This window comes from Sorex fumeus, unplaced genomic scaffold (genome assembly GCF_029834395.1).
Source record: "Sorex fumeus unplaced genomic scaffold, SorFum_2.1 ptg000061l, whole genome shotgun sequence".
Classification (NCBI taxonomy): Eukaryota; Metazoa; Chordata; class Mammalia; order Eulipotyphla; family Soricidae; genus Sorex; species Sorex fumeus.
This window is the reverse complement of record NW_026606118.1, coordinates 11,666,658-11,680,335: the sequence shown is the minus strand read 5'-3', so window position 1 is coordinate 11,680,335 and position 13,678 is coordinate 11,666,658. Positions and strand designations below refer to the sequence as shown.

General features: G+C 44.3%; 1 protein-coding gene across 9 annotated transcripts in view; it reads right to left on the bottom strand.

Moving 5' to 3' along the window:
• The window catches only part of SYNE1 (spectrin repeat containing nuclear envelope protein 1), a 566,819-nt gene that overhangs the window by 129,936 nt on the left and 423,205 nt on the right, over positions 1-13,678 (bottom strand). For all 9 annotated transcript variants that reach the window (XM_056125930.1, XM_056125931.1, XM_056125932.1 and 6 more), the window contains 4 exons: positions 9,953-10,126; positions 5,164-5,295; positions 2,811-3,007; positions 1,763-1,895 (listed from right to left, as the gene is read on the bottom strand). In XM_056125930.1, coding sequence (XP_055981905.1) covers positions 1,763-1,895; positions 2,811-3,007; positions 5,164-5,295; positions 9,953-10,126 — 636 coding nt within the window. The remainder of the gene's footprint in view (positions 1-1,762; positions 1,896-2,810; positions 3,008-5,163; positions 5,296-9,952; positions 10,127-13,678) is intronic.

The window sequence follows — 13,678 nt, the reverse complement described above, 5'->3', positions numbered from 1 at the left end:
CCATGAGCTTCTACAAGCATGGCTCCGGTACGTGAGCACCAGGACTATTCTTCAAAACCCCATAGCCAATTATGCCGTGGCATGACCTTTCCTGATATGCAAAGTGAGCAATGGAAAGTAAATGATCTAGCATCTGTTCCTGGAAGGCAGACTTGAATGGTGGTGGGAAAATTCGAGCAAAATATAATGCCCAACAGAAATGTATGTGGACTGTGCATTAAACTACGGCGCCATGTTGTCCCAGGAGGGGAAGGGTGTTTATCCCTCCACCTTTTCCCCCTGGCAGCAGCAGCATAGTGGCTGCCATCTTTCAGAACCTAATGGACAGCCAGGTATGAGACTGCAGTGATAAGGCACACAGGGCCACATGGGATGAGGGGAGGGTGGTGGATCCGACCTTAGTCCCCGCCCTGACAAAGCCCTGAGTTGCCGCCCATGAATGCCTCCTCTGGTTCTGACGACCATGATACCAGAGGCACACAAACCAACCTCAGAACCCAGAGGCTTTTGGCAATAATCCCTCCAGACTTATTAATAAAATATCAGAAATCCAAAATCGCATGGCCACAATAGCGGCCGCATGACATCATAAGCTCTTCATAATCAGCAATAGAAAAAAACATTATCTAATGATGTCTTTTTGGCAGGTGTGATTGTTGGGGGAAATTCCAAACAACAATGATGGGTCTTTTGTTGTAATATTGAATGTGATCAACATAGAGAGAGAGTAAAGTGGAAATCTGCCACACAGGCAGACGGCCTCTATTGCAAACTATAACACCCAAAAGGAGAGAGAGAGAGCAAAAGGGAATACCCTGCCACAGGCGGGGTGGGGTGCGGGGGGGGGACGGGATGGGGCTGATGGGAGGGATACTGGGATCATTGGTGGTGGGTAACAGGCACTGGTGGAGGGATGGGTACTAAATCATTGTGTAACTGGAACACAAGCACAAAAATTTTTACCCCTTGGTCTTTCACTAATAAAACAAAAAAAATTGCAAGTAAAATTGGAAGGGTGGAGCTTGGTGACAGAGTGCATGGATAATGCCCTGAGTTCTCAACCTGGCAAATGCTCCCCCAGATATTTTCCCTCCTTCATTCTAAAAGGGAGTTTTATCAAAGCACTCTTGAAGAAAATGAAAAGATCTCTCCCTTGTCTTGGAATCAAGACACCATGAAAGTAATTATTCAAAAACCACTTTAAAGAGTCAAAGCTGGGCCTAGGTTGATAGGGCAGTAGGTAGGGCACTGTGCTGGCCTTGCAGGCAAATGACCCAGGTTCGATCCCTTTTCATTTCTTTTTTTTTTTTCACCTTTTGGGTCACACCCAATGATGTTCAGGGGTTACTCCTGGCTTTGCACTCAGGCAATTTGAATTACTCTTAGCGGTACTTGGGGTACTATATGGGATGCCATGGATTGCCCTACGTGTTGTACTATTTCTCTGGCTCCAAGATCCCTTTTCATTTAATACGGTTCCCTGAGCCCTGCAAGGAGTGATCCCTAAGCAGACAGCCAGGAGTAAGCCCCAAGGTCTACTGGGTTTGGCCACTAATCAAACACAGAAGAGGAAAAGCTAAGGCTTCTCATTCTTGTCTCGTTACTGAATACGCATATAGTCAGTAATGATAAATTCCAGCTCCCTGGCTTGCTTTGCCACATAGCTTCATTCAACACAGCTCTCCACAGCACTGGTATACAGATCAGGGACACTCCCATGCCTATAAACGTCAAATAATTGCTTTCAGATATTTAGACTCACCAAGAAAGCATTCAGGTGGTCACGCACCATTTCCAGTTCTTGGGGGACAGTTACTGATTGCTGAGCCCAAAATTCTAGCCTGTCTTTTGCAAACTGCAACCATTGAATGAGTTCTGCAGATTCACTTTGATACCTGTAAGTATATGAAGGAGTCCAGTAAGTAAAAATCCAACCCTGACACTCTGTAAATCAACCACTCAGCAACACTTTTTATTTTTTTTTTAATTTGAGATGTGATATCACTGGGAGAAACATGCCCACTGATGACAATTATCTTAAAATTCTCTAAATATCTATACCTTAAGAAAACCTGCCTGAGTTTCAGCTTTCCCATCCCTTCCAAGATGAATACAAAGATAATTTTCTCTCATCTTTCACATAGGTTTCTTTAGGAAATATTAGGTAATTGTGAGATTTGAGTTCTTAGAAACAAAGGCGGATAGAAACAGTATTTCAATATGGGAAGGTCATCCTTTGTTTCCTTTGAGCCCTTAAGGAACTCACTTTTCCAAGGGGTGACTCTCTCCTTTTCTAAGGTTTTCTCAGGATTACCAGGCCCCCTTAATAGGCCAAGGAAAATGGAAGCTTAAAGGCAAACTGTGTTACATGCTGTTTACTTGTGTGCCATTAATGGTATGTTTATACAGTTATACTCAATCCAATCAATTGTGGGCTCTGAAGTTATCTTATTTTCCAAGCTGTGAGAAGTGCTCATAAAAGACAAGATTTTTTTCCAGTGCACCCCCCACCCCAACCATTGAGATTTATAACACTCTAAGTCTAAAATTGCATGGCAGAGCCTGGCAAGCTACCCGTGGCATAGGCCTATTCGATATGCCAAAAACAGTAACAATAATGGGTCTCATTCCCCTGACCCTGAAAGAGCCTCCAATATGGCAGCATTGGGAGAGACGAGTAAGGAGAGGCTGCTAAACTCCAGGGCTTGGACAAATGAGATGTTACTAGCACCCGCTCGAGTAAATCGATGAACAATGGGATAACAGTGATACAGTAAAGTCTAAAATCACGCAAAACATCATTGTCTTACCTGGTCCAGTGCTTCAGTATCGTTTCCAGTCTGTGGAGCTCCTTGGACACTTTGTTGGTGTTATTTAACCAGCGCTCTCCGAGCTGATTGAGCTGACTTTCAAGCTCTGAGCAGCTAACGGAGATGAGAAGTCGTTTCCCATCGTCTAATACCTGATATAATTTAGGCTGGTCTTCATTAAGGCTGGCTTTCAAATGCTAAAATGAATGGAAGGTAAAGTCAAATTGTTGGACACTGTAATTTGTATAATTTGTTACTTTCAGGAACTATGCTTTTGGGTTGTAGAGGTGGTAGAGGGTTGGTTTCGAGTGCGTGCCTGGGCTTCGATTCCAGGGAGCCCAAGGCTACTTGAGCCTCACTACATGGCCGTGGAACCCCACCTAACACCACCAGGGTGGCTTTGGTGGTTTCTGTCTTTTGCAAACTGGCAGTGCTGGGTATGAGCAACCCTCCCCCCCCACACACAACATCCTCAACCCCTGCATTGACTCGACCCCAGCCTGGATGACCAAATATTAATGGGGAAGGCAGGGGGAAGGTGTCCTGAGCCCCTGCGAATTGTTTGGAACCTCTGAACAGTAAAAAAAAAAAAAAAAAAAAAAAAAGAAGAAGAAGAAGAAATTATAATTTTTCTGATAAGCATTTGTTAAACTATTATTTGTACCCAAGTAACATAGAAAGGAAACTTTGAGATGTTTCATCTAGGTATGAGAACAGATTTGGGTTTTCTTTGGTAATAACTTTGATTGCACTTAAAACTTTTAAACTATAATTATTTCAACAAAAGTGCAAGTGCAGTCTAATTGACTGAAAGTACTTGGTGAAGGTGATATTTTCAAAAAAGAGTTCCCAGGAAAAAAGAAAGAAAACCTACTTTTCAGTAGTGTACTGTAAATCAAACACTTTTAAAAAAAATATCTACTGAACTAACAAAGAAGCTATGGTGTATATGCACAATGGAATACTATGAAACTCTAAAAAAGAACAAAACCATGCAATTTGGAGCAACACAGATTAAACTAGAGGATATCATGCTGAGAGAAGTCAGTCAGAAGGAAAAGAATAGATACAGAATGATCTCTCTCATAAGTGGGACTTAAAAAGATACAAAGCAAGGTGGGGTCCCAGTGGCAGTGCAGTGGGTAGGGTAGCTGCCTTGCATGCAGCCGACCAGGGTTTGATCTCTGGCATTACAAATGATCCTCCAATCCCCACCAGGAGTGAACCCTGAGCACAGAACCAGGACTAAGCCCTGAGCACCACTGGCATGTCCCCCAAACCAAAAGCAAACAAACAAAAAAGATACACGGCAGAGCAGCAACAAAAAGCCAGAGGTCATAACAAGAGAAATGATCCATACAACTAAGGGGAGGATGGGGTTAAAAGAAAGGGGTCTTGGGGTCCTTGGGGGATAGAGGTGGGTACACTGGTGGTGGGTATGATGTTGAAATTATGTGCATGAGAAAACATTATTAACAGTATTGTGAGTCATAGACTCTCCAGTTTAAAAAAAAATAACGAGTTTGTTGAACTAAAATTGTCTTTTCTAAAATTGGATAGTCATATTGTAAAAATATAAAAAAGCTATCTATTTTCAACAATAGCTTGGAATAGAAGTGAAAGTGCCGAATAAAATATTTTTAATTGTAATCTATTTATAGGCAGAGGAACAAAGGCATGCAGGTCCCGGGGCTGAGATCTCAAAGCCTGCTCAGACTGGGGCTGAGCATCCTCCACCCTGATCCTCCATCTTCCAGTAGGCAGGGGTCACACCCACCAACTGCTCCCCCTCCCCCCGGCGCTGTGTAATCCCATCAATGGCCAAGACCCAGAGGCTATAAAACCCAGCTCCGGAACATTGGATTATCTCATTCTTACTCTGGAGAACCTGGCAGGCTACCAAGTGTAACCTGCCCACATGGCAGAGTCTGGCAAATTCCCCATGGAGTACCCAATATGCCAAATACCTGTAACAATGATGGGTCTCATTCTCCTAACCCTGAAAGAACCTTGAATATGGCACTTTTTAAAATCTCAGGGCTAGGGCGAAGGAGACGTTACTGGGGCCTGCTCGAGGCAATCAACGAACAACAGGATGATCATGATCATGATCATGAATCTATTTAGATAAGTAAAAACAATGCAAAAGTTTCCCAACGTCTTGGAGGGTGGGGAAGATGGGTCAGGTGGGGTGCCTGGGAAGTGAGAGTCCCTGGTTCAACCCCTGCATGGCATGTCCACACCCAGAGCACCCATCAGGGGTGGACCCTGAACCCCTGGCCCCCAAATACAATGAACACACATCCACAAAGCAAATGTTACCATCTTCTCACCCCACGGGCTAGACACTGACCTGGTAGAGCGCGATTCTGTCGACTAGGCGGTCCTCACTCTCCTCCACCAGACCCACACTCGGGGTGCTGCCTTCCACCACCTCCAGTTGCCGGCTGAGCTCCTGGTGTTCCTCCTCAACATGGGACCAGGTCTAGAAATGCAAGAGCCAGTGGTGAGCTACACAGCCTCCCAGAGGAACAGCTCTCCTTGGAGTCTGCTAAGTGGGTTAACTTGGCAGGTGTTTGGTAAATGTTCTGAGATGCTGGGACTGAAGGCTGCATCTAAGAAATAAAAAATGGCTCGGAGGCAAGATGAGGACCCTGGGGAGCACTGTCAACAGACTCTTCCAACTGCAACAGATCCTAACCAAGTAGGTTAAAAGACTCTGAACCTTATTTTCAGCATTCAAAAAAAAAAATGAAAATAAAGCCAGGAATAAAACAGTAGGAGGATGTGAGCTTTACTTCTATGAGGTATTGATTTCAAATTTGGTCAAGACACACACACACACACACACACACACACAGACATACACAAATGGGTATGGCCATAAGTATCATGTAACACTGTGAGGATTAGATGAAATAATGTCCATAGCACACATGTAAGCCCCTCCATAGCATAGGCCTCTGATCTACAAGGATTAAATGATCACCACAGCAATAAAGAAATGTATGTTTTTTATGTGAAATGAATGGACATGATTATTTCATGGAGTCTGTCAACTCAACGCATTATCCTTGCAAGTTCAAAAACAGACATTAAAAATGTATAGACATTCTACTCAAGACAAATCCCAAGTCACTTGCCTGCAGATTTATATTTCTGTTATATCAAAAAAGTGAAAATATATTAAAAATATCATTAGAAGAGCTGGAAAGACAGTGTGGATTTAAAGTGCTGGTCTTTCACAGGGAAGACCTGGGTTCAATCCCTTGCACAGCAAGTGGCTTTCCAACCACTGCCAAAAGTGATTTGAATAAGCCCCGAGCACAGCCAGCTGTGACCCCGAAACCTAAACAAATTAAAAAAAAAACTTGAGGCCCTTTCCATTAATTCACAACAAATACCAGCAGGCTCTAAATATGTGTAGATTCACGTTACTGTGTTGTGGAAATGACAACAGGACATAACGGTGGGAAATCAGGCTTTATATTTTCATTATTATTAGTTGTTTTTCTTCTTGACTTTTTCTGTGGTGCCAGCGATGGAGCCCAGGGCTTTGCATTGGTAAGTCATGTACTCTACTGAATCTATCTTCAGTTTCCCAGTTTCCATGATTTTTTAATTTTTTTTGGGGGGGGGTGGCTACACCTGGCTGTGGTTAGAGTTTACTCCTGGATCGTGCTCAGGAACCACTCCTGGTGATGCCGGAGGAACCCTAAGGAGTTGCTGAGGACTGAACCCAGATCAACTGCATGCCAGGCAGGCAACATAACAGCTATATCTTCTCCACCCTCAAAGGATCTTTAAAAACATATTTACTAAATACCATTGTTAGTACTATTGCAAGATTGGGAGTGTAGCAGTAAACAGTGGACAGAATCCTTTGTCTTCACAGAGCTGTATTTCTTCATGGAAGAGAAGGGAATATGTAATCAATAGCACTGTAGCACTGTCCTCCCATTGATCATCAATTTGCTTGAGCAGGCACTAGTTAACGTCTCCATTGTGAGGCTTGTTGTTACTGTCTTCGGCATATCGAATACGGCACAGAGAGCTTGCCAGGCTCTACTGTGTGGGCGGGATACTCTCAGTAGCATGCCAGGCTCTCTGAGAGGGACGGAGGAATCGAACCAGGGTCAGCCTCATGCACGGCAAACGCCCTACCTGCTGTGCTATTGCTCCAGCAATCAATAATCAACTATAAATATATTTATCATTAACAATTTATGGGACTCCGCACCAGGCTGTGGGGTGGATGAGAGCCTTCCCCACTCCAAGGGACCCGGCCCAGGCAGCTGACCTCCACTTCCCAACCACCACTATGCTCCAGGCTGCTTTCCAGACCATGCAGCCACTTTGTGGCCATGTGACACATTATAAGACACTTCTTACCCATTTATGCTTCTCGGAGAGCCCAGTAAGCTACCAAGAGTATCCCACCCTCACGAGCAGAGTGTGGCAAGCTCCCCAGGGCTTATTTGATATGCCAAATACAGTAACAACAACAGGTCTCATTTCCCTGACTCTGAAAGAGCCTCCAAATCATTGGGAAAAGATGAGTAAGAAGAGGTAGCTAAAACCTCAGCGGTCATTAGAAGTGGAATATAAAGTAAAAGAACAGGTTTCTGGGAAATGGTTGAATGAGAAATTAAAATCTATGACATATGTTAAGTTCTTGTGAAAATTCATTGATCATAATTATCACATAAGCTAAATCACAACGAATAGGTAGATTCTAAAGCACGGGCATAAAATTGTAGGTTATGTGTAATGTCTTTTATTTTTGTTTAATGGATATATGATTGGTTCTGAAATGCTGTTCAACTGGTAATGGAAATGGGTTTCCCTTAAAAGTCCCTCTTCTAGGCTTTCACAGCATCAAGACATTTTCTTCAAGTGTGATAGAGACACAATGTGCACGCTGTCAACTTAAACAATTACTAGAACAGACAGCTCTGAGGTGAAGGGCGAAGGTCAAACAATCAAAAGTAGCCATCTATTGTAGAGATCATCAAACAGGTGTGCTATCAATGGACTCAGGCAAGAAGATTAGAAATTAATCAGCAAGACTTTCAGTTTTTAGCCAGGCTGATTATATATGCCTTGGAATGTGAACATGGATGACAGACCCGAGAAACTAAAGTAATAGGAGTCCATTCCCAACAAAGGGCTGGAAAGACAGATCAATTTGCAATATTCTTTTCTGCACCCATGCAACAAAGCAGAAACATGAAAGCAGAACATTAACGGATGCTCCCTATGAACTGGACAAATCAATAAAGATCAGTGGTAAAGAAAAAAAAAACTAAATAAATAAATAAATAAAATCTCAGGGCTCGGAAGAATAGAGAAATTACTGGGACCAGTTCGAGTAAATCTAAGATTTACAGGATGACAGTGATACAGTGATACAGTGAACAATTTATGAATATAGTTATATAATTATAGTTATATAATTTATATATAACATATATTTTAACTAAGTCTCATGGCATTGTACAGTGTGCTGCTGCTACAGGGAAATAAAGAGCTAAGGTGGGCAGGAGGTGGTCTCAGGGGGACATAGAATGAGATCCCATTCTACACGGGGCCACCAGACAGATCTCAGTGCAACTCAAAGGCCAGGTCCAAAGACAGCCAGCCAGGGGCCTGATTTCCTGGTCTTCTTGTGTCCTAGCAAGGTACTTCTCTAAATCCACAAGATATACAATCCCATCCTCAAGGTATAGGGATATATTTTGCCCAACATCATGAGATTATTGTACTCTGGGCAATTCCACATCTCGATTTCTGGAGTGGCTGGCTTTGAAGAAGATGGACCTGAGAGATAGGTTGAATGAGATCCAGGGAGACCAAGGAAGGCTGGGAGCAGGTTGGGGGGGATCAGAGAAGAAAAAGACACGGGGGAAGTCATTCCTAAACATTGCATGGTCAACAGGCACAATGAGAAGGCAGAAAAAGTTCCATATCTGGGAGAAGAAAGCAACCATATCAAGGTGCCTGACCAAGTGACCAGGGACAAGAAGAGGCTGGGCAAAGGAAGAGGCAGTCACAACGAAGGCGCCTGACGTTACACAAGGTTCTACAATAAACTTTGTCTGAAAATCTGCCAAAGGCTCAAGGTCATAAATTTGTGGAAAAGTGGATGTTCCAATCCAAGTTTTTGAACTCTAGAAGGGGAGAAAAGGACGAATAAACCTTTCTTTAAAAGGTTTCAATTAGCCAACAGTTAGATAGTCAACAGTTTGAATTATATTGTGTTGTTACAACTACTAAAGACTGTCCTTGTCCTTGGCAAAACAGCCCTAGATGACACATAAACTGGTACGACTTTATACATTCCAATAAAACTTTATTAACAAAAACAGGCAGTGGGCCAGACTGACCACAGCTCCAGAGTTTGGGCCCTGGTCACCAACACATCTGCCATTGCTGTCATCTGGTGCATATACTTTTGTTTCCTTCCCTCCTAAGACTTCCCATGTTATATTCTGATTTTCTGTGACCCAAGAGCAGATTCATTTTATGTTTGTGTTTATGCCACCTGGCAGCTGGGCAAATGATGAATAAATTGATAATAAATGGGGAATAAAAGAGATAGACCCAATGAGTGAAGGAACAAATTCTCACAGGATTCTGTTGTGGCAGTTAATGCAGAGTTGTAACCAGGATGAATACTCCAAACGCTATGATCTAAACATGGGTGCCTAGCATCCTTTGCCTTAAATTGGATGGAGCCCCACTTTTCTTATTTCTGATACACTAAAATTTGAACCTAGCTAGCTGGACTCAGGTTTCTTGGTCCAAGTGACAAGTCTGCTCACAAGAGCCGGGCCTTCTGGGCAGAGAAGTCTGTGTGTCTTCATTTCTCAGTTTCATTATTAGGCTACTGGTCTGAATCTCTAAAGCCCACTTAGTATGCCCTGTCTGAAGTCAGGACGCATCCAGCTGACTCGTGGTGAGGCAGAGCTTATGGAAATATAAACAGGAAATGCAAGGGGGCCAAGGTCACATACAGTGAGCAGTGTGAATGTTCCAAGGCAGTAGGAGAGCAGAGATGTGAGTAAACCTCTCTTGGTGGCACCAGTCTGAGGCGATGGGGAATTTGCCAGAGGCGAGACACACGGAAAACAGCCTCTCACCTCCAGAACGTACTCCAACTCCACACCCCTCTTGTGAGCCTTTTTCAGCACCGAGGAAGCCTGCGCCATCAGCTCGGCATGAAACTGCGTTTCCCGTGGGACAGCAAAGCTGATTATCTTCCTGAAGAGCGTTTCTGTCAGGATCATGTGAGACTCCAGCCCCTGGAAGTATTCCTGCAAAGTTTCACATCAAAATAGGTCAGCAATGTCTTTCTTCACCACCTGATGACAAAACTGGCTTCAGGCACCAAAGCTGAACATTTCTCCCTCCTCCCAATAACAGGGCACGGGTACAAGGCCTTGCTGGCCCTGTCTCCCAAGCATAGCTTTTCTGAGAGGACCAGCTATTGCTGAACCTCACAGGCTCCCAAAAGTTCCTCAATCTGGTACCTCCTGGCCTTCTTTTCACCTTTCACAGCTTCTCACTGACTCCATTGCACCATTTTCTCTTCACGGGGACAAACCAGCTCCAGTTCTTACATAACGCCCCAGCTCATGGTCAATGCCTTCCAAGACAAAGCATCTGCCCTGACTCATTCACAACTTTCCTTCTTCCTTAGCCAGATTCCAACCTGAGCTTTTGGGAATTTGCTTTTCGCTGCCGCCACTTGACAGATGGGTATTTATTAGCTACTTTCCAGTTGCCTTCAGATTATACCTCCATGCAATGGATGCAAGAAAATTCACACAGCTTTGGTTTCTGAGTCAACATCACCGCCATGCTTGAAAAATCCTACAGGTGTGTTTTGCAAGGTTACTTTTTTTCCTTTAACAACAGTATAATGTTGTTTGACTTTCTTTTTGATTTTGTTTTGATTTAAGGGCAACTCCCAGCATTGCTCAGGGCTCACTCTTGGCTTTACATTCAGGGTTAACTCCTGGAGCATCTTGGGAGACTACATGGAAGTTGAATCCAGGTCGGCCACATGCCAAGCAAGCCCCTAACCCACTGTACTATTGTGTCAGCCCAGTAGTGTAATGCGTGTGATACCTTCCCTCGCCATCACCAAAGTACCCAATTCCCTCCTCTACTGCCTTTATATAGCTTCTAATCTCCCTCATCTGACCCCATACCTGTCCCCCTCATTTCCTCTCCTACTTTTCTTTGGGGTCACACCCAGCAATACTCAGAGGTTACTCCTTGCTCTGCGCTCAGGAACTACTCCTGGCACTGCCTGGGGGACCCGATGGAATGCCGGGGATCGAACCTGGGTCGGCCATGTGCAAGGAAAACACCCTACTCTCTGTACTATCGCTCCACCCCCTCTCCCTCCTACTTTGATATTCTTAGCTCTATAATCTAAGGTCGCGGACTTGTCTATTCTGGCAATCCCTTTGTTTTGTGTCTCACTATAACACACATGAGTGAGATCATCCAGTATTTGTCCTCTCTCTGGCTTATTTTGCTTCACATGAGGCCACCCAGTTTGCTGCCACTTGAGATGTCAGTTTTTTAATTTACTATTATTATTGTTATTTTCCTCTGCCCCTCTCAGAGAGTCTGTCAAGCTACCGAGAGTATCTCGCCCACATGGCCGAGCCTGGCAAGCTCCCCATGACATATTCGATATGCTAAACACAGTAACAAGTCTCACAATGTTACTGGGCCTGCTCCAGCAAAATTGATGAACAACAGGAGGACAGTGCTACAGTGTTATTGTTATTTTGGTGGGGGGGGGGGCACACCAGGTTCTGCTCTGGGCTTATTCCTGGCTCTGCACATGGGGATCACTCCTTGAGGGGGGACTACATAACCCTAGCAGCTGTCCCATAACTCCAGCCTCGAGGTGTTCATTTTTAGTTGTGCCAGGCCCCAAAAGATGAAGCGGGGGGGTGGGGTGGTCTCTGTCCAGACCATGAAGAATAGAAGGTTCTGGAAGTTGATACTAACAGAAAATGTGAGGGTGTTCTCTGTACTTTTTGGGGTGATTTCCTTCCCCTTTTTGGGGTGATTTCACTAGCTCTGTGAGTAGGTGGTTTTATTTCTTAGTATGCAGAGGTAACTTGCCCAAGGTCACCACCAGAATTCAGTCTGATCCAGAGGAATGAATTGTGATTATACCAGAGAACTTTAAAATTGGCAGAGAACTTGGAGGTCATGGAGCGCAACATTCACAGGACACTGACACCCCTCCACAGTCCCTTCTTTTCTCCCCCGAGAGCTGCAGATGGATGATCCAGGGCTGGGAGGGCTGTTTAAGACAAACCACTCTTTCAAGAGGGCTTCACATATTGAGCTTAATTTCTCAGTTATTTATATTCATCGATCCTTTTTTTCCCTTTCTGGAATAACTAAGGATGATATTTTATTGCTCTGGTCAAAGATTTGAGAAATACCAGCTGTGAACTTTAAAGCGATGTTTTCAAAGCCAAATGATAAGGCTTTAATAAATCACACAATTTTGGGGGAAAAAACTACTGGGAAAAATAGTCTGATTCCAAAAAGAAAAAGAGAAAATCCAAACATACCAAAAAGAAACTCTACCTTTAGAAGCCATCAGAGAGCAACATCATGGTAGATTCTATTAACCATCTACAACCCAGTGGGATTTTTAAAGCTTCCCTGTAGGAAATTTCCACAGTCAGAGGTTGAGTCTCCACTGGAATACAGCTTTTCCCAGAATCCTGGCTAATAATACAAGAGCTATTTGTGTGTGTGTGTGTGTGTGTGTGTGTGTGTGTGTGTGTGTGTGCTGTGATCATCCATTTCCTTGCCAAGCGGTGGCTCTTACATATACTGATGGGAGCACCTGAGGCCACCATGCCTGACAGAGGAACCTGGTACTTCTTAAAGGGTGAAACCATCCACTGGAGGGTCTGGAAAGATTCTGGGAGAAGGGGTAGTCCCCTCGGCTGCCATTGGGGGGGGGGGCATTCTAGTTGTGGGCTTATAGGAAGTAGATTTCCTGGGGTGGGGGGTATTAAGTGATTTTTTTTTAAGTAGGCAAGAGAGACAATACAGTGGGTACTCCTGAACAGGAAAAACCTAGGTTTGACCCTCAGCATCCTATATGGTTCTCCAATCTCTGCCAGAAGCAAAACCTGAGTGCAGACCCAGGAGTAATTCCTGAGCATTGCTGGGTGTGGCAAACAGACACATATACACACATATACACACAGACACACACACACACACACCAGTATGGCACACAGACACATATACACACATATACACACACAGGGCTGGAGCGATAGCACAGTGGGTAGGGCATTTGCCTTGCACGCAGCCAACATGGCCGACTCGAGTTCGATTCCTCTGCCCCTCTCGGAGAGCCCGGCAAGCTACCGATAGTATTTGATACGCCAGACACAGTAACAACAAAGTCTCCAATGGAGACGTTACTGGGCCGCTCGAGCAAATCGATGATCAACGGGAGGGCCTTTATTTTTACTTTACTTATACACACACAGACACACACACACACCAGGAGTAAGTCCTGAGTATTGGCAGGTATGGCACACACACACACACACACCAGGAGTACCTCCTGAGCTTTGCCAGGTGTGCACACACATAAACACACACATCCCAGAAGTAACTCCTGAGCATTGCCAGGTGTGGCACACACACACACACACACACACACACACACACACACAGAGTTTAGGGACATCTAATATACTCAAAGGACTCCTTATCCCCAGGAAGAAACTCCGGCAGCTCTTGGTCAGGAAGGAATGTGCACTCAGGAGCATAACAGCTGTGTGATACGCCAGACATACCAC